The sequence below is a fragment of the Cherax quadricarinatus genome, chromosome 62 (assembly GCF_038502225.1).
Source record: "Cherax quadricarinatus isolate ZL_2023a chromosome 62, ASM3850222v1, whole genome shotgun sequence".
Taxonomy (NCBI): domain Eukaryota; kingdom Metazoa; phylum Arthropoda; class Malacostraca; order Decapoda; family Parastacidae; genus Cherax; species Cherax quadricarinatus.
Window position 1 is genome coordinate 9,152,636 of NC_091353.1, and position 21,709 is coordinate 9,174,344.

A 21,709-nucleotide genomic window follows, 5' to 3' on the forward strand; every position below is an offset into this window, starting at 1 on the left:
TTTGATGTGTCAGCGATATTTACGAATCGGCGATTTTGCCGACTTTGACTCCCATTTTAGGCCAATTACATTATTCCAATCAACCAAATTCTTAGCTATTTCACTAGTATTACTTCTATTCTATCGATTGAGCACAAGAAATCGCCAAGTCAACTGTTTCAACTACAAAATAAAGTGATCGGAAATTGTTAATTTGGCCAATTTAACACAAAGTTCAAAATATTCCAATTTCAAAATAGGGTCCAGAATAAACAATGTAGGCATTCCTGGCACTAAACTAACATTTCCTCTGTTCATTAGTCGTGTTTTGAGGCTTTACAAATAAATTCCATTTTGATTTTTTATTCACATAATGAATTTTTATTCACACCAAAAAATAGAACATTTACTGCTATGCAATACTGTAATAATTGTATAAATATCATCACCATATTTGTGAATGTATATTAGACCCACCAGCTGACGTGTATTAGACGTGTGAGGTCGTTTGTTTACTCTTGAATATCGGCAAAAATTTAACATTTCCGCTACTTTGAGCTCAGTTTCAAGCCATTTCCAGTGCTAAAACCAATCAAAATCATCTCTATTTCTGTAATATGTCTTCCATTCTATCAAATGAGACCAAGAAATCGCAAATACAACTATAAAAAACATACGAAAAAACACTGCAAAGTTGCTGTTTTAATCAAAAAATCATGATTTCAGTTTTTTTCTCTCATTATACACAGTGTGCTGCAGGATCTGTTTTATGTGGTGCACACATACCACATAGATGTATTCTCTCATATATAGGCCCAAATGTACCACTCACAGTTTATCAGAGTGAGCTGAGCTCATGGCGTAGATCTACGGTTTGGACACTCACCATAAAGCCGTAGATCTACGGGACGGACCCTGAAAGGGTTAAAGTATTTGTAATCTTAATATAGGGAGAGAGGTGAGTAGTACTTATTTGTAGGAAGTCAGGTGCAGGTAGCCCAGGTATAGGTAGCCCTGGCTCCCCGTCTCATACTTAATATACGATATTTAAAACATCCCAGAGATGTAAAATACACATAGAGTACACTCATTATTTACCTTAAAATGTGTAGTTTTAATATAGGAAGAGAGGTGAGTAGTATTTATTTGTAGGAAGTCAGTGTAGGTAGCCGGTAGGTGTAGCCCGCCTGGGCTACACCTACCGGCTACCTACACTGTGGCCCAGAGCAATATTATTAACATCGTCATGCCTTGTTCACTGAATTTAATCATTTCTAACAACTACCTATAGATGCCATCATAAACGAAGGTAGAAGTAATGAATAATTTATGCCGAAAATTGTAAACAAAAGCGGAGTGAGGGAGTGGCTGGGCCAAACGCAGATTCATACACGTTTTCTCTGATGGCCAAGCAGAGAAAACGTAATGTTGTCCCTCCGCCCGGCTACCACACAGGTCCACAAGTATTATTATCAGAGCACACATAAAATATGCAATAAATGCTAGACAACAAGTTTACACTAACTTATATTAAGTTAGCAATAGAAATAGGCATTAAAAACACAATAAAAGGTAAGATACACACAGAGTACACTTATTACTTACACTATTACTTATTACAAACTGAACAGGTAGTGGACGATCATTTGGTCAGGCGAAATAAATGTGTATTAATATGTGTCTACTTTTAGTTCATTCACGTACGTTTGTAAGAGTTTGTAAAACATTTACCTCAATATTTTTTTTATTATAATAATAATTACCTCACAATACAAATACTCTTACATTGTGTACAAGTTGTACAAGTTAGTTCAGAATAAGCAAACAGCAACACACCATTTTTAGAGTGAATGAAGATAATAATAATAATAATAATAATAATAATAATAATAATAATAATAATAATAATAATAATAGGAGTAAATGGAGACAAATGGTTTTTAATACTTGACGCGCTGTTGGAGTGTGAGCAAAGTAACATTTATGAAGGGGTTCAGGGAAACCGGCAGGCCGGACTTGAGTCCTGGAGATGGGAAGTACAGTGCCTGCACTCTGAAGGAGGGGTGTTAATGTTGCAGTTTAAAAACTGTAGTGTAAAGCACCCTTCTGGCAAGACAGTGATGGAGTGAATGATGGTGCAAGTTTTTCTTTTTCGAGCCACCCTGCCTTGGTGGGAATTGGCCAGTGTGTTAATAAAAAAAATAAAAATATTATTATTAATAATAATAATAATAATAATATTATTATTATTATTTATTATAAAAAGCACTAAACCCACAAGGGTCGTGAATTGCTATATATAGAATAAAGGCATACGAAAAGAACATTTTTCTACAGGTATCCCCCAGTTTGACTAGAGAAAACGTAATTCTTCCGACACTACCTACACAGTTGCTTGGTAAACAAATCTCATATTTACATCAATTTTTATTCTGTGAGTGTATGTATCATGTTTATATGCTATGTAATGGGTTTCATGTATAATTTTGAGGAAAATATCATAGATGGATTAATGAAAATGCCTATATTGATGTAAAATAAGACATTTAGTGTGCCCAAGAGTGATTATTATTACGTAGTATTGGCGTAATGAGTAGAGAGAGACCTAGCGATTTTAATGTGTACCTGCACACCAGCACAGTGTGTAAGTATATTTAGGTACAGGTACACATAAGTATAATTATCAGAGTACATATAAAATATGCAGTAACTTTAAAACACTTGAAATTTTGGAAAGTTTCCTGACATAATAGATGAGGTAACAGAAAATGTAAACAAACTGGGTGGGGGCGCTGTATTTGAAAGACCGCTTGCCGTATAGCAAATTTTGGTCATAATTTGACATCGCCGTATTAGCAGAACGCCGTAAGGCAGAACGCCGTAAGGCGAAACGCCGTAAAGCGGGGCCTTACTGTACAGTACACTCATTACTTACCTTAAAATATTTGTTGTCTTAATGGTCTTAATGTAGGGTGAGAGGTGAAAAGTATTTATTTGTAAAAAGTCATGTAGGAGGTATGGCATCATGGCTGGCCACTTATACCTATTATGACATTAAGCTCCCTAGAGTGATAAAATGCATATATAGTACACTTCTTAATTACCTAAAAATATTTGTAGTCTTAATGTAGGGTGAGAGGTGAGTTTTATTTGTAGGAAGCCGGGTTGGGAAGTATGGGTAGCCAGGAAGGGCAGCCCTCACCACTCCAACCCACCCACACGTAATGTAAACAAACCAGACAAACGCTTCTGGTTTTCATCACTATACATTGTGTACAAGTTGTCTCCACATTGATACAGTAGAATAAATAGAGAGAAACACTCCCATTCTCATGTAACACCATTTTTAGAAGAAATGACACCCTGAGTGAAGGCATACAAAAGGAATAATTTTCTAGCTACCCCAAGTAATATTATAGTGTACACATTTTCTCTGATGTTGGATTACAAGTCTGATGTTGGATTACAGAAGTCCTGCAAGTCGCCTGGCTACCACAAGTCCTACAAGTTACCTGGCTACCACAAGTCCTACAAGTTGCCTGGCTACCACAAGTCGCTTGGCTACCACAAGTCCTGCAAGTTGCATGGCTACTACAAGTCCTACAAGTTACCTGGCTACCACAAGTCCTACAAGTTGCCTGGCTACCGCAAGTCCTACAAGTCGCCTGGCTGCCACAAGTCCTACAAGTCGCCTGGCTACCACAAGCCCTACAAGTTGCCTGGCTACCACAAGTCCTACAAGTCACCTGGCTACCACAAGTCCTACAAGTTACCTGGCTACCACAAATCCTACAAGTTGCCTGGCTACCACAAGTCCTACAAGTCGCTTGGCTACAAGTCCTGCAAGTCGCCTGGCTACTACAAGTCCTACAAGTTACCTGGCTACCACAAGTCCTACAAGTTGCCTGGCTACCGCAAGTCCTACAAGTCGCCTGGCTACCACAAGTTCTACAAGTCGCCTGGCTACCACAAGTCCTACAAGTCGCCTGGCTACCACAAGCCCTACAAGTTGCCTGGCTACCACAAGTCTTACAAGTTGCCTGGCTACCACAAGTCTTACAAGTTGCCTGGCTACCACAAGTCCTACAAGTCGCCTGGCTACCACAAGTCCTACAAGTTGCCTGGCTACCACAAGTCCTACAAGTCGCCTGGCTACCACAAGTCTTACAAGTTGCCTGGCTACCACAAGTCCTACAAGTCGCCTGGCTACCACAAGCCCTACAAGTTGCCTGGCTACCACAAGCCCTACAAGTCGCCTGGCTACCACAAGTCTTACAAGTTGCCTGGCTACCACAAGCCCTACAAGTTGCCTGGCTACCACAAGCCCTACAAGTTGCCTGGCTACCACAATTCTTACAAGTTGCCTGGCTACCACAAGCCCTACAAGTTGCCTGGCTACCACAAGTCTTACAAGTTGCCTGGCTACCACAAGTCTTACAAGTTGCCTGGCTACCACAAGTCTTACAAGTTGCCTGGCTACCACAAGTCCTACAAGTCGCCTGGCTACCACAAGCCCTACAAGTTGCCTGGCTACCACAAGCCCTACAAGTCGCCTGGCTACCACAAGTCTTACAAGTTGCCTGGCTACCACAAGCCCTACAAGTCGCCTGGCTACCACAAGCCCTACAAGTTGCCTGGCTACCACAATTCTTACAAGTTGCCTGGCTACCACAAGCCCTACAAGTTGCCTGGCTACCACAAGTCTTACAAGTTGCCTGGCTACCACAAGTCTTACAAGTTGCCTGGTCTTAACTCTTTGACTGTTTACGCCGTATAAATACATCTTATGCGCCACTGTTTCTGATGTATTTATACGCATAAATTCTAGGGGCTTCAAATCAAGCAGGAGAAAGCTGGTAGGCCCACATGTGAGAGAATGGGTCTCCATGGTCAGTGTGCACCATATAAAAAAAATCGGGGAGCCAGTGGTGTATTGTTGGAATGCCATTTCAGTCATCCTTTTTCAGCATGCTTAGCGGTAAGAAATATGTGACTCCCCAGCAAATCTGGGACTCTTCTCTTCCCAAGTGATGCTCTAACACAGATGGAAGTTCAGTGAAGATCAATTTCATGATTTCCAGGAGTTTGAGACCAAAAGCAATGGAGGAAGAGGAGGAGGAGGAGCAGGAGGAGGAGGAGGAAGAGGAGGAGGAGGAGGAGGAGGAAGAGGAGGAAGAGGAGGAGGAAGAGGAGGAGGAAGAGGAGGAGGAAGAGGAGGAGGAAGAGGAGGAGGAGGAGGAAGAGGAGGAGGAGAAAGAGGAGGAGGAGGAAGAGGAGGAGGAGGAAGAGGAGGAAGAGGAAGAGGAGGAGGAGGAAGAGGAGGAGGAGGAAGAGGAGGAAGAGGAGGAAGAGGAGGAGGAGAAGAGGAGAAGAAGAGGAGGAAGAAGAGGAGGAAGAAGAGGAGGAAGAGGAAGAAGAGGAGGAGGAAGAGGAAGAGGAGGAGGAAGAGAAGAAGGAAGAGGAAGAGGAAAAAGAGGAAGAAGAGGAAGAAGAAGAGGAAGAAGAAGAGGAAGAAGAAGAAGAAGAAGATGTAATAATATTGTTCCCTTGAAGCAAGAAAAAAAGAAGTCCACCACATGACAGTGACAAGATAAGGGGAGATAACATCTGATAAGAGCTGACGTTTGATGAGCGTAAACAAGGGTGGGGGAGGGTGCAGCTGATAAGAAAAGATTAGATGACCATTGCCCTCACTTTGTTTTTGCTGGTACACAAACATTTCTGTCTGTCTATTTGTCTGTCTGTCAAGCTCCCTGTCTATCCGTCTAGCTCTCTGTCTCAGAGAGAGCCACAAGACTGTGTCATCATCATGTTTACTCACATCTTCAAGCAGAGTATAGCACTTTGTCTGGATTTTTTGGGTTATCCTAGGTAATTTACACTATGTATACTTGTATTTATGTGTACCTGTGAGACAGAGATAGACAGACAGATAGAAAGAGAGAGACAGATTGAAAGAGATAGAATGAGGGAGAAAGATAATTAGATAGAATGGAGGGGAAGCAGCATCCGACCCCATTGTTTTGACAGGCGGTAGGGGGAGTGAGTAATGAGACAATATGTCATTTTGACAGCTGCCGACTCCTGACTCAAAACAATTATAAGCCACACACTCGCACACAAGACAAGCTTGCTGAATGAAGATAATAGCAGTTATATGAAAGTATCTAGTGACTATATATGTGTATATATATTATAGAAACCAGAAGGAAGGAAGAATGGAAGGCAGGAATGAAGGAAGGACGAGATGAAAGGAAGGAAAAAAGTAAGGAAAGACGAAGGAATGTAGGAAGGAAGGTAGGAAAGGAATGCAGGAAGGTAGGTAGGAAAGGATTGCAGGAAGGTAGGAAAGGAATGCAGGAAGGTAGGAAAGGAATGCAGGAAGGTAGGAAAGGAATGCAGGAAGGTAGCAAGGAAGGTAGGAAATGAATGCAGGAAGGTAGGAAAGGAATGCAGGAAGGTAGGAAAGGAATGAAGGAAGGTAGGAAAGAAGGCAGGAAGGTAGGAAAGAAGGCAGGAAGGTAGGAAAGAAGGCAGGAAGGTAGGAAAGAAGGCAGGAAGGTAGGAAAGGAATGTAGGAAGGTAGGTAGGAAATGAATGCAGGAAGGAAGGAATGATGACACACGACTCTTTACCTAGGATAACTACATAACACAACTGCCTGCTAATACTTTGAAGAAAACTGCTCAGACAAGGTGTTTTGTCTTTGCACAAAAAAAAAAAAAAAAAAAAAAAATAAAAAAAAAACAAACGGTCAACAAAAATGCACACACACACTGGTTTTATGTGTGAGGAGTGTAAAACACCATTGTGTATAAAAACATGTTTCAAAGAGTTCCATGAGCTGCAGAACTTCTAAGAATATGTTTGGTGACTGTACATTGGTATATATATTATAGAACAATAGTAATAAAAAATTTTTTGTATTGTTTGTTTTTGTAAACAAGTTTTGTAAACAATATATTGATAATTATGTTTGTGTGCTTATTGTGTTGTATACAACGAGTGTATATATGTACATTGCACCTTACTTTGGTCTCACAGGCCACATAAGTTATGTGAAAAAATAAAATAGTGAAAAAAACAACAAACCTTCAAATACAAGTAAACCAAAGTTTACCGGGTGAGCGGCAGTCGCCGCTGTTGCCATACGCAGCTCATTTTCTGCAAACTTCACGCCTCTATATCTCAGTAAGTACTGATGGCAAAAAAAATTTTTTTTGGACTAAAACACTCAGAAAAATAATCTTAACATTTTCATAAGAAAAAATTTTTTTTTTCCGAATATTTTGCGACAGAATGAAAGTTTCAGAAAGGGGCCTGCGACAGTCAAAGAGTTAACAGTATGTGTAAGTTTACTTAGGTACAGGTGCACGTAAGTATAATTATCAGTTATAATAATAATGTAGGTATGTAGTCCACCTGGGCTACATACCTACACTTACCTACATAGCTACACAATATTTAATGTGGCACAGAGCCATATTATTACCATCAACATACCGTGTTCACTGAGTTTAATTGTTTCTATCAACTACCTTTAGATGCCATCATAAACAAAGGGAGAAGTAATGAATAATTCATGCCGAGAATTGTAAACAAGAGCGTTATGCATTAAGGGGAGTGACATAATGTTTTCCCTCCACCCGGCTACCACACCTTCATAGTTTATAAACATAAAATGTTTATATACTATGTAATGTGTTTCTTATATAATTTTGAAGAAGATATCATAGACGGATTAATGAAAATGTTTATATTAACGTAAAATAAGACATTTAATGAGCCCAAGAGTGTTCATTATTACATGATAGAGAGATGTGCTCACAGAGAATGTAAACAAACTAGGTGGTGTGTGTGCCACATTTGAAAGACTGCTCACTGTATAGAAAGTTTTGATCATAATTTGAAATCGCTGTATTAGCGGAACGCTGTACAGCAGGGCCCTACTGAAATGTAATAAAAAGAATAGAGGAAATCAGCTCTAATATACATTATTTAGGTATGCATACTGGTCAGAGAGCCCGTCATAGGTTCGAGACATCCGTAAACGAGAACACTGCTGTGTGTGTGTGTATGTGTGTGTATGTGTGTGTGTGTGTGTGTGTGTGTGTGTGTGTGTGTGTGTGTGTGTGTGTGTGTGTGTGTGTGTGTGTGTGTGTGTGTGTGTGTGTGTGTGTATACATTTTTTTTTTTTAACAAGTCGGCCGTCTCCCACCAAGGCAGGGTGACCCAAAAAGAAAGAAAATCTCCAAAAAGAAAATACTTTCATCATCATTCAACACTTTCACCTCACTCACACATAATCACTGTTTTTGCAGAGGTGCTCAGAACACAACAGTTTAAAAGCATATACATATAAAGATACACAACATATCCCTCCAAACTGATAATATCCCAAACCCCTCCTTTAGAGTGCAAGCATTGTACTTCCCATTTCCAGGACTCAAGTCTGGCTATATAAAAATACAGTGGACCCCCACCTTACGATATTAATCCGTTCCTGAGAGCTCATCGTAAGCCAAAATTATCGTAAGGGGAATTAATTTTCCCCGTAAGAAATAATGGAAATCAAATTAATCTGTGCAAGACACCCCAAAGTATGAAAAAAAAAAATTTTTTACCACATGAAATATTAATTTTAATACATACAAACTGAAGAAGACATGCACAATTGCTACTCTACTAAGAATAGAATACATGACATTTACCTTTATTGAAGATCTGGTGATGATTGATGGGATGGGAGGAGGGGTGTGTGGAAGTTGTTATTGCTTAGAAGGGAAATCCCCTTCCATTAGGACTTGAGGTAGTAAGTCCTTTTCCAGGGTTACTTCCCTTCTTCTTTAAATGCCACTAGGACCAGCTTGAGAGTCACTGGACCTCTGTCGCACAACAAATCTGTCCATAGAGCTCTGTACCTCCCATTCCTTTAAGACTTTCCTAAAATGGGCCATAACATTGTCATTGTACAGGTTGCCAACATAGCTTGCAGAAGCTGTGTCAGGGTGATTTTCATCCATAAAGGTTTGCAGTTCAACCCACTTTGCACACATTTCCTTAATCTCTCTTTTCAATTCCATACTAATTCTCACCCTTTTTACCACAGGGATGGCACTAGAAGCTTTCTTGGGGTCCATGGTGACTTATTTTGCAGTTACAAGCACTAAAAACACTGGGATAATGTGAAATGTACCAAATGCATGCGTAGATGCGACCGCACTGGCTGGCTTGTAAACACTGGCACTGAGGCCACACGTCAGACATGTCCTGGACAAATCACGTAAGGCGAGGCAAAATTTTTGCATTTATATGCTTTGTATGGCAGATTTAACGTAAGGCGATGCGTTCGTAAGGTGGGGTCCACTGTAACCGGTTTCCCTGAATCCCTTCACTAAATATAACCCTGCTCACACCCCAACAGATCGTCAGGTCCCAAATACCATTCGTCTCCATTCACTCCTATCGAACACGCTCATGCACGCTTGCTGGAAGTCCAAGCCCCTCGCCCACAAAACCTCCCTTACCCCTTCCTTCCAACCTTTTTGAGGATGACCCCTACCCCGCCTTCCTTCCCCTACAGATTTATACGCTCTCCATGTCATTCTACTTTGATCCATTCTCTCCAAATGACCAAACCACCTCAACAACCCCTCTTCAGCCCTCTGACTAATACTTTTATTAACTCTACACCTTCTCCTAATATCCACACTCCGAATTTTCTGCATAATATTTACACCACACATTGCCCTTAGACAGGACATCTCCACTGCCTCCAAATGCCTCCTTGCTGCTGCATTCACAACCCAAGCTTCACACCCATATAAGAGTGTTGGTACTACTATACTTTCATACATTCCCTTCTTTGTCTCCATAGATAACGTTTTTTGTCTCCACATATACCTCAACGCACCACTCACCTTTTTTCCCTCATCAATTCTATGATTAATCTCATTCTTCATAAATCCATCTGCCGACACGTCAACTCCCATACTCCTCCTCCCCAATTTGATATCCAATTTTTCTTTATCTAAATCATTTGATACCCTCATCACCTTACTCTTTTCTATGTTCACTTTCAACTTTCTACCTTTACACACACTCCCAAACTCATCCACTAACCTTTGCAATTTTTCTTTAGAATCTCCCATAAACACAGTATCATCAGCAAAAAGCAACTGTGTCAATTCTCATTTTGTATTTGATTCCCCATAATTTAATCCCACCCCTCTCCCGAACACCCTAGCATTTACTTCTTTTACAACCCCATCTATAAATATATTAAACAACCATGGTGACATTACACATCCCTGCCTAAGACCTACTTTTACTGGGAAGTAGTCTCCCTCTCTTCTACACACCCTAACCTGAGCCTCACTATCCTCATAAAAACTCTTTACAGCATTTAGTAACTTACCACCTATTCCATATACAGCGGAACCTCTACTTGTGAGCGTGTTCACGTGCGAATTTTTCCAAATACGAGCAGTCAATGGGGTGATTTTTTGCTTCCATAGGCGAGCAAAATTTCCACAAGCGAGCAGACCTCAAGGCAGGTTCCTTGACACTGGTGAGGGGTTCTTGCTCTTGATCTCAAGAATTGTATCTCATTTGTTTGTTGGACTATCTTATTGAAACTTGGGCAATGTATGATGGAAAGATGCTTCTTAACATACACCAAAAATGAAAGAAATCTAAGCATAAATAATGGAGTTCACTTCTCAGCAATTAGCCACCCCTTAGTGGTAATTTCAAATGGTTTTTATGGTTGTATTCTCATTTTTTTGATCTCATTTGATAGAATGGAAGATATATTACAGAAATAGATATGATTTTGATTGCTTTCACAATGAAAAGTACCTTGAAATAGAGCTCAACCTAGGAGAAATGGTCCATTGCTTGGCTGTTTCAGAGTAAACAAATCACGTCACTGTCCATTCCAACATGTAGTCGTGAATGAGTTGACATTATTTATACAATTACTGCAATAAGGAATAACAGTAAATCTTATATTTTTTGTGTGAATAAAAATTACAAATTATTTATATAATATGTAATAATAATAATAATATGTATAATAATAATAGTATAATAATATAAAACAATAATAATAATATATGTATAATAATAATACAGTGGACCCCCGGCTTACGATATTATTTCATTCCAGAAGTATGTTCAGGTGCCATTACTGAATGAATTTGTTCCCATAAGGAATGTTGTGAATTAGATTAGTCCATTTCAGACTCCCCAACATACACGTACAAAAGCACTTACATAAATACTTACATAACTGGTCGCATTGGGAGCTAATCGTAAAGCGGGGGTCCACTGTACATATATAATAAAAATAATGTACTACATACAATAATTATAATAATAGATGGTTTCAAAAGGCCGTCACTAGATGGCAGGGTTTACCACAACAAAGAGGGAGTGGTTGTGGCCGCCTCCACCTGTTACATAATGACACATTTTATTCATTCTAGAGTATATATCATGTTTCTATGTTATTTATATGTTTGTTATGTCATATTAGATGAACTGTTATAGATAAATAAGCCGTATAGATGATATTAGCAAAATTATTCATGAAGTATTTTGCCCGGTCTCCAGACAAACTCTCGTCCACTGCCGACACCGCCCATACCACTACATGAATGACATATTTTATTCATTTTAGAGTATATATCAGGTTTCTATGTTATTTATATTGTTTATTATGTCATATTAGATGAATTGAGATAGATAAATAAGCTGTAGAGTTGATATTAGCGATATTGTTGAAGTAAAGAATTCCAATGGAACGGATTAATTGCATTTCAATTAATTTAAATGAGGAAAATTGACTCTGCAAACGAGCAAATCCAGTTGCGAGCAAGGTCATGGAATGGATTAAACTCGCAAGTAGAGGTTCCACTGTACTTGCAACATCTGCCACATTGCTCCCCTATCCACTCTATCATATGCCTTTTTCTAAATCCATATATGCAATAAAAACTTCCCTACCTTTATCTAAATACTGCTCACACACACACACATTTATATATATACACCTACCATCTGACTTACGACCAAGTTCGGTTCCGAGAAACTGGTCGTAAGTCGAAATGGGCGTAAGTCGAACTTTACTACTGAACATCAACATAACATTTTTGTAATGACTTTATTTTATTGTTTTATTTTGGTATTTCATGTTTTACTTTACTTTTTATGCTGTTAGTACTGTATTTTATACTGTAAGGTTTAGGATAAACACTGTGTACAACACAAACACTTGTTTATTTCCCAGAAATTTGGCATAAAAAACACGGTCGTAAGTCGAGTCATCGTAGGTCGAGCAGCTCGTAAGTTGGATGGTAGGTTTATATATCCTAGGTAGTAGGTTGGTAGACAGTAACCGCCCAGGGAGGTACTACCGCCCTGCCAAGTGAATGTAAAATGAAAACCTGTAATTGTTTTACATGATGGTAGGATTGCTGGTGTCCTTTTTCTGTCTCATAAACATGCAAGATTTCAGGTACGTCTTGCTACTTCTACTTACACTTAGGTCACATTACACATACATGTACAAGCATATATATACACACCCCTCTGGATTTTCTTCTATTTTCTTTTTAGTTCTTGTTCTTGTTTATTTCCTCTTATCTCCATGGGGAAGTGGAACAGAATTCTTCCTCCGTAAGCCATGCGTGTTGTAAGAGGCAACTAAAATGCCGGGAGCAAGGGGCTAGTAACCCCTTCTCCTGTATATATTACTAAATGTACAAGGAAAAGCTTTTGTTTCTCCTTTTGGGCCACCCCACCTCGGTGGGATATGGCCGGTGTGTTGAAAGAAAGAAAGTATATATATATACAAGCTCGCGGTATTTCCGGAGACACTCTTGTGCATTTGCAACCTGACTTGAGGCTGTGATGGATATGTGAGTCAGTGGGCAACCAGCAGTAACAGCCTGGGTGGCCAGGCAAGTACCTGACAAACCTGGCCCATGGCTGGAATAAAGAAGTAGAAAAATTCTTGGAACTTGTCAAGGTGTCGAAGGTATTGGGAAATGCATAAGGTTTTGCTGTTAGAGGCCAAGAGAAGTATGACAATTTTTGCATATTACAGATGCTCCTTGACTTATGATGTTATGTTCCGACAAACTCACTGTAAGTTGAAAATATCATAAGTCGAATATGGATATATGCTAAATAAATGGATAAATAACTACTGTCACTGAATAAGTAAACAAACAAGTAATTACTGTAACTAACTAAATGCCAGAATTGAAAAATGAATATAAGTTACAAACTTGCCATCTTCATGCTGGGTAATTATCTTGAGTTTCATCTCCAAAGTAACTGCTTTTGCACCATCGCAAAGTTGGAATACTGTAAGTTGAACCATCGTAGGTAGAGGAGCACCTGTACATGCCAAAATTAAGCAAAACATCTGGCCTATAAAACAAGAGTAACAATCACATTTAACTATGCATATTAGGCACTGTACTGTATCAATAAAAATTAAACTTCCTGTTCATCCTAGCACAACGTAACAAGCATCCCACTCCTCTGTGTTAATGCCTATGGAGTTAGGCTCAAAACTGCCTGGTTCTGCATATATCTGAACATCTTCAGCAATACTCTCGGACTGAACCAAAATGTGAGCGGAACGCTGATCACAGACGTGGCTATCGAGGTCGTCACTGGAATGAAAAGAAATGCTACATCCCACGCAAACGTGGTTTTTGATGAGCCTTGTGCGGTCACTACAGTGGTGGTCCTTCTGCTTTTCTTCGCTCTCAAACAAAGCGCCACATTCATTACATCGGCAGTACTTTTTTATTTTGGTCTGGGGGTCCAGCTGTACATCAGACCCTGCATTCATATGCTGCTTCATGTGCGCTTCGATGTGCGCTTTTCGGCGGAACATTCTAAAGCAGAGGGTGCACTCGAATCTCTTCGGTTTGTGTTTTTCAATGTGATTTAGGTAAATACTGGAGCGACTGAATTCTTTTCCGCACTTTTCGCATTTCCAGCACCTGGCATTCTGGTGCACAGCATTGAAGTGGTAACCTAATTCCGAGGTAGTGTAGAACCTGGCTGGGCACCTGTCACACACCACTTCCTTTTCTCCGTGACGTTTCATGTGAGCTTTAAGGTTTTTTGAGTGGCCAAAACTCTTGTCGCAGACATTACACTTGAGCTTAGCATCATTATGGGCAGTCGTTATGTGGTAAGTCACCGCTGGCTTTGACATGTACTTCTTCCCGCAAATCCAGCAATCGTGATGAGTATCGGCATTCAGTTTTAGTCCGTGAAATTTGACATAATGCTGGGTTAGCATGCCTTGCTTGGCGACTACTTTTCCGCACATGGCACATTCAAAGTTCCCATGAGTCCTCACATGATCCCGATACTGCTGGGCGTACTTAAACTCTACGCCACATAAATCGCACACGTGCAGTTTGTTTTTGTAAGTAATCTTTGCAGCCTTTGCAGGACTCGGCTCGTGTTTAGTGGTGCTCCTGCCAGACTTAGCTCTTCCTCCCTTTCTTCTGACACTTGTCAGCTGCACCAGGTCTTCCCCCATTATCTGCAATGCACGAGACCTGTGTCAGGAGCCAGAGACGAAGATGATCCACACTATTATAATTATTATTACTATTATCATTATTATCAGTAAAGCATGAGACCTGTGTCAGGAGCCAGAGATGAAGATGATCCATACTATTATAATTATTATTAGTATTATCATTATTATTATTATCATCTGTAAAGCACAAGAACTGTGTCAGGAGCCAGAGACGAAGATAATCCATAGTATTATTATTATTGTTACTATTATTCTTATTATTATTATTATTAATTTTATTATCTGGAATGCACAAGAGCTGTGTCAGGAGCCAGAGAGGAAAAAAGATTCATATTATTACTGTTATTATTATTACAAAAATACTGGTACTGTTATCTCCATGGGGAAGTGGAGAAGAATTCTTCCTCCATGAATCATGCATGTCATAAGAGGCAACTAAAATGCTGGGAGCAATGGGGTAGTAACCCCCAAGGCAGGGTGACCTAAAAAAGACTTTCATTTGTCTGTTTATGTCACCCTGTCTCAGTGGGAGACAGTCAAAGCGTCAAAAAAAAAAAATTGTTGTTATTATTATAATATTCATTATGAAGCACTAAACCTTTGGGGTCATATAGTGCCTGGGAGACAGATGATAATCAAATCTAAAATAAGTAAAGAGGGCAGCACCAATGCCTTCGATTAAGAGACCCACACCAGGGAAGAGATCCATAATCACACCTCGATGCACCTCATACATAAAGAGAGCATCGGCAGAGGAGGGCAGACGATTGTCAACAAATTTAGAGAGATAAAAGTTAGTTTTACTGTGAGTTAGACCCCTCAAGGGAGGTTCCTTGATGCTGGTGAGGGGCTCTTGATTTGTGCTTCAGTTCCCTGAACTGAGTCTGAATGCATTCCATTCCTCCCCCACAGGCACTGTATAATCCCTATGGGTTTAGTGCTCTCCCATGATAATAAATAATAAACTATTAATTAGGCAGAGGAGGATTAAAAAAAAAATTGGAATTTTTGTTTTTGATTGGTTTTGCATTCACACGTGCAGCAATGCCTTCGGTCAATCAATTTATTTCCACTTGATATAACATTTGTGCAAAATTTAATGACATTACATCTCTCACATGCAAAATGACCACAGTGGAAAATAACAGTGAAATTCCAAGTGCTTTAGTGATTTCTCACATTATCAAGGAACACTAGTCCCTCATAATATGAGAAATCACGAAATAGCTGGGAATTTCACCGTTTTTCACAATGGTTATTTTGCATATTGTGATATCACCTGTTTATTGTGACCTTATTGCATCTCTCACATAATATATTTTTGTTACCTAGTTTTATGTAATAATAGATAAATAAAACTTTTTTATTTTTTATTATTAACACATCGGCTGATTCCCACCAAGGCAGGGTGGCCTGAAAAAGAAAAACTTTCATCATCATTCACTCCATCACTGTCTTGCCAGAGGGGTGCTTTACACTACAGTTATAAAACTGCCACATTAACACCCCTCCTTCAGAGTGCAGACTCTACTTCCCATCTCCAGGACTCAAGTCCAGCCTACTGGTTTCCCTGAATTTTTTTTTTTTTTTTTTTTATTATCACACTGGCCGATTCCCACCAAGGCAGGGTGGCCCGAAAAAGAAAAACTTTCACCATCATTCACTCCATCACTGTCTTGCCAGAAGGGTGCTTTACACTACAGTTTTTAAACTGCAACATTAACACCCCTCCTTCAGAGTGCAGGCACTGTACTTCCCATCTCCAGGACTCAAGTCCGGCCTGCCGGTTTCCCTGAATCCCTTCATAAATGTTACTTTGCTCACACTCCAACAGCACGTCAAGTATTAAAAACCATTTGTCTCCATTCACTCCTATCACACACGCTCACGCATGCCTGCTGGAAGTCCAAGCCCCTCGCACACAAAACCTCCTTTACCCCCTCCCTCCAACCCTTCCTAGGCCGACCCCTACCCCGCCTTCCTTCCACTACAGACTGATACACTCTTGAAGTTATTCTGTTTCGCTCCATTCTCTCTACATGTCCGAACCACCTCAACAACCCTTCCTCAGCCCTCTGGACAACAGTTTTGGTAATCCCGCACCTCCTCCTAACTTCCAAACTACGAATTCTCTGCATTATATTCACACCACACATTGCCCTCAGACATGACATCTCCACTGCCTCCAGCCTTCTCCTCGCTGCAACATTCATCACCCATGCTTCACACCCATATAAGAGCGTTGGTAAAACTATACTCTCATACATTCCCCTCTTTGCCTCCAAGGACAAAGTTCTCTGTCTCCACAGACTCCTAAGTGCACCACTCACTCTTTTTCCCTCATCAATTCTATGATTCACCTCATCTTTCATAGACCCATCCGCTGACACGTCCACTCCCAAATATCTGAATACGTTCACCTCCTCCATACTCTCTCCCTCCAATCTGATATTCAATCTTTCATCACCTAATCTTTTTGTTATCCTCATAACCTTACTCTTTCCTGTATTCACCTTTAATTTTCTTCTTTTGCACACCCTACCAAATTCATCCACCAATCTCTGCAGCTTCTCTTCAGAATCTCCCAAGAGCACAGTGTCATCAGCAAAGAGCAGCTGTGACAACTCCCACCCTGTGTGTGATTCTTTATCTTTTAACTCCACGCCTCTTGCCAAGACCCTCGCATTTACTTCTCTTACAACCCCATCTATAAATATATTAAACAACCACGGTGACATCACACATCCTTGTCTAAGGCCTACTTTTACTGGGAAAAAATTTCCCTCTTTTCTACATACTCTAACTTGAGCCTCACTATCCTCGTAAAAACTCTTCACTGCTTTCAGTAACCTACCTCCTACACCATACACTTGCAACATCTGCCACATTGCCCCCCTATCCACACTGTCATACGCCTTTTCCAAATCCATAAATGCCACAAAGACCTCTTTAGCCTTATCTAAATACTGTTCACTTATATGTTTCACTGTAAACACCTGGTCCACACACCCCCTACCTTTCCTAAAGCCTCCTTGTTCATCTGCTATCCTATTCTCCGTCTTACTCTTAATTCTTTCAATTATAACTCTACCATACACTTTACCAGGTACACTCAACAGACTTATCCCCCTATAATTTTTGCACTCTCTTTTATCCCCTTTGCCTTTATACAAAGGAACTATGCATGCTCTCTGCCAATCCCTAGGTACCTTACCCTCTTCCATACATTTATTAAATAATTGCACCAACCACTCCAAAACTATATCCCCACCTGCTTTTAACATTTCTATCTTTATCCCATCAATCCCGGCTGCCTTACCCCCTTTCATTTTACCTACTGCCTCACGAACTTCCCCCACACTCACAACTGGCTCTTCCTCACTCCTACAAGATGTTATTCCTCCTTGCCCTATACACGAAATCACAGCTTCCCTATCTTCATCAACATTTAACAATTCCTCAAAATATTCCCTCCATCTTCCCAATACCTCTAACTCTCCATTTAATAACTCTCCTCTCCTATTTTTAACTGACAAATCCATTTGTTCTCTAGGCTTCCTTAACTTGTTAATCTCACTCCAAAACTTTTTCTTATTTTCAACAAAATTTGTTGATAACAGCTCACCCACTCTCTCATTTGCTCTCTTTTTACATTGCTTCACCACTCTCTTAACCTCTCTCTTTTTCTCCATATACTCTTCCCTCCTTGCATCACTTCTACTTTGTAAAAACTTCTCATATGCTAACTTTTTCTCCCTTACTACTCTCTTTACATCATCATTCCACCAATCGCTCCTCTTCCCTCCTGCACCCACTTTCCTGTAACCACAAACTTCTGCTGAACACTCTAACACTACATTTTTAAACCTACCCCATTCCTCTTCGACCCCATTGCCTATGCTCTCATTAGCCCATCTATCCTCCAATAGCTGTTTATATCTTACCCTAACTGCCTCCTCTTTTAGTTTATAAACCTTCACCTCTCTCTTCCCTGATGCTTCTATTCTCCTTGTATCCCATCTACCTTTTACTCTCAGTGTAGCTACAACTAGAAAGTGATCTGATATATCTGTGGCCCCTCGATAAACATGTACATCCTGAAGTCTACTCAACAGTCTTTTATCTACCAATACATAATCCAACAAACTACTGTCATTTCGCCCTACATCATATCGTGTATACTTACTTATCCTCTTTTTCTTAAAATATGTATTACCTATAACTAAACCCCTTTCTATACAAAGTTCAATCAAAGGGCTCCCATTATCATTTACACCTGGCACCCCAAACTTACCTACCACACCCTCTCTAAAAGTTTCTCCTACTTTAGCATTCAGGTCCCCTACCACAATTACTCTCTCACTTGGTTCAAAGGCTCCTATACATTCACTTAACATCTCCCAAAATCTCTCTCTCTCCTCTGCATTCCTCTCTTCTCCAGGTGCATACACGCTTATTATGACCCACTTCTCGCATCCAACCTTTACTTTAATCCACATAATTCTTGAATTTACACATTCATATTCTCTTTTCTCCTTCCATAACTGATCATTTAACATTACTGCTACCCCTTCCTTTGCTCTAACTCTCTCAGATACTCCAGATTTAATCCCATTTATTTCCCCCCACTGAAACTCTCCTACCCCCTTCAGCTTTGTTTCGCTTAGAGCCAGGACATCCAACTTCTTTTCATTCATAACATCAGCAATCATCTGTTTCTTGTCATCTGCACTACATCCACGCACATTTAAACAACCCAGTTTTATAAAGTTTTTCTTCTTCTCTTTTTTAGTAAATGTATACAGGAGAAGGGGTTACTAGCCCATTGCTCCCGGCATTTTAGTCGCCTCATAAATGTTACTTTGGTCACGCTCCAGCAGCATGTCAAGTATTAAAAACCATTTATCTCTATTCACTCCTATCAAATACGCTGCAGCATGCTTGCTGGAAATCCAAGCCCGTTGCACACAAAACTTCCTTTATCCCCTCCCCCCAACCCTTCCTAGACCAACCCCTACGCCGCCTTCCCTCCACTACAGAATTATACACTCTCGAAGTCATTCTGTTTTGTTCCATTCTCTCTACATGTCCGTACTAGTACATAAGCCGTACTAGTACGGCTTATGCCCCAGGGTTTTTGACGTACTAGTACACCTAAATTCTAGCGCCCTCAAATCTAGTGAGAGAAAGCTGGTAGGCCTACATATGAAAGAATGGGTCTATGTGGTCAGTGTGCGCAGTATAAAAAAAAATCCTGCAGCACACAGTGTGTAATGAGAAAAAAAAACTTTGACCGTGTTTTTGGATTAAAACAGCGCCTTTGCACTGTATTTTTGTATGGTATTTATGGTTGTATTCTAGATTTCCTGGTCTCATTTTATAGAATGGAAGACATATTACAGAAACTGAGATGATTTTGACTGGTTTTACAATGAAAAATACCTTGAAATTGAGCCCAAATTAGCAGAAATATTCGATTTTTACCAAAGTTCAAAAGTAAACAAATCATGCCAAGTGTCCAATACACGTCAACTGGTGAGTCTAATATTCTTTCACAAGTGCGCTGATATTATTTATACCATTTCTACACTAATGCAGTAGTCTGCATAACAGTAAATCTTCTATTTTTTGTAAGAATAAAAATTCAAAGTGGAAAGCCAAATAAATATAAGAGGGGCCTGGGGATGTTACTAACGAACAGAGAACTTGTTATTTTAGTGCCAGGAATGTCTTTCTTGTTTATTCTGGAACCCATTCGGAAATTGGCATCTTTTGAAGTTTGTGTGAAATTGGCAAAATTGCTAAATTCGGACCACTTTATTGGATAGTTGAGATCGGTAAATGAGTGGTTTCTTGTAATCATTCGATAGAAAAAATGGAGTCCTAGCAAAATAGTTATGATTTCTGTCGACTAGTACACCAAAATTGGCCGAAAATAGAGCTCAAAGTGGGCAAAATCGCAGATGCGTAAACATCGTTGAGACCGCTAACTTCGCGAGAGCATAATTCCGTAAGTTTTCCATCAAATTTCATACTTTTGGTGTCATTATGATCGGGAAAAGATTCTCTATCTTTTCATAAGAATTTATTTTTTTTTTTTGAAATTTGGGTGACCCTGAGAACAAGTCTCGGAGAGGGCCTGGCAACCCTGAAAGGGTTAATGTGACAATGTTATCCTAATGGGGATGGTGTTAACTCTAAAGGGGGTCACACAGCATCTGAGGAGTTGGAGATACTGTAGTCAGATTTGATCCATGGAAGAGGAGGATAATTCTAATTCCTCTCATCAAAAGCCTTTCACCAGCATCAAGGAGCCTGGTCATGGACTGGGCCACAGGGGGTGCTGACCCCTGGAAAATCCTCCAGGTATACCATTTGACCTCGAGAAACACTGCAGTAGACCTACTGGCCCATATTAGGAAGGGCTTTCTCAAACCCAAACCCACTAACAAAAATATTTGCCCAACCCATTTAACCCTATTAACTCATATGCAAATCCCACTCAACTCCAAACCTTCTCACTCATGTTTTTATCTAACCTAAATTTGAAGCTACCCAAGGTTTTAGCTTCAGTTGCCCTAAGGGGTAGACTGTTCCACTCATCCACTACTAGGTAGACTGTTCCACTCATCCACTACTAGGTAGACTGTTCCAATCATCCACAACTAGGCAGACTGTTCCAATCATCCACTACTAGGTAGACTGTTCCACTCATCCACTACTAGGTAGACTGTTCCAATCATCCACTACTAGGCAGAATGTTCCAATCATCCCTAGGCAGACTGTTCCAATCATCCACTACTAGGCAGACTGTTCCAATCATCCACTACTAGGTAGACTGTTCCAATCATCCACTACTAGGAAGACTTCCAATCATCCACTACTAGGCAGACTGTTCCAATCATCCACTACTAGGTAGACTGTTACAATCATCCACTACTAGGCAGATTACAATCATCAACTACTAGGCAGAAAGTTCCACCCATCCACTACTAGGTAGACTGTTCCAATCATCCACTACTAGGCAGATTACAATCATCAACTACTAGGCAGTCTGTTCCAATCATCCATTACTAGGTAGACTGTTCCAATCATCCACTACTAGGCAGATTACAATCATCCACTACTAGGCAGACTGTTCCACTCATCCAC

At 40.1% G+C, this 21,709-nt stretch overlaps 1 protein-coding gene across 2 annotated transcripts in view; it reads right to left on the reverse strand.

Annotated features, from left to right (window-relative positions):
• The window catches only part of LOC128687105 (uncharacterized), a 79,689-nt gene that overhangs the window by 9,449 nt on the left and 48,531 nt on the right, over positions 1-21,709 (reverse strand). Inside the window, exon 8 of one of the 2 annotated variants that reach the window (XM_070098399.1) lies at positions 9,917-14,557. The exons of the other annotated variant lie outside the window; for it this stretch is intronic. Coding sequence (XP_069954500.1) covers positions 13,499-14,557 — 1,059 coding nt within the window. The 3' untranslated portion in view covers positions 9,917-13,498. Of the gene's footprint in view, positions 1-9,916; positions 14,558-21,709 lie in introns of those variants that run through there. 2 annotated transcript variants of the gene reach the window in all.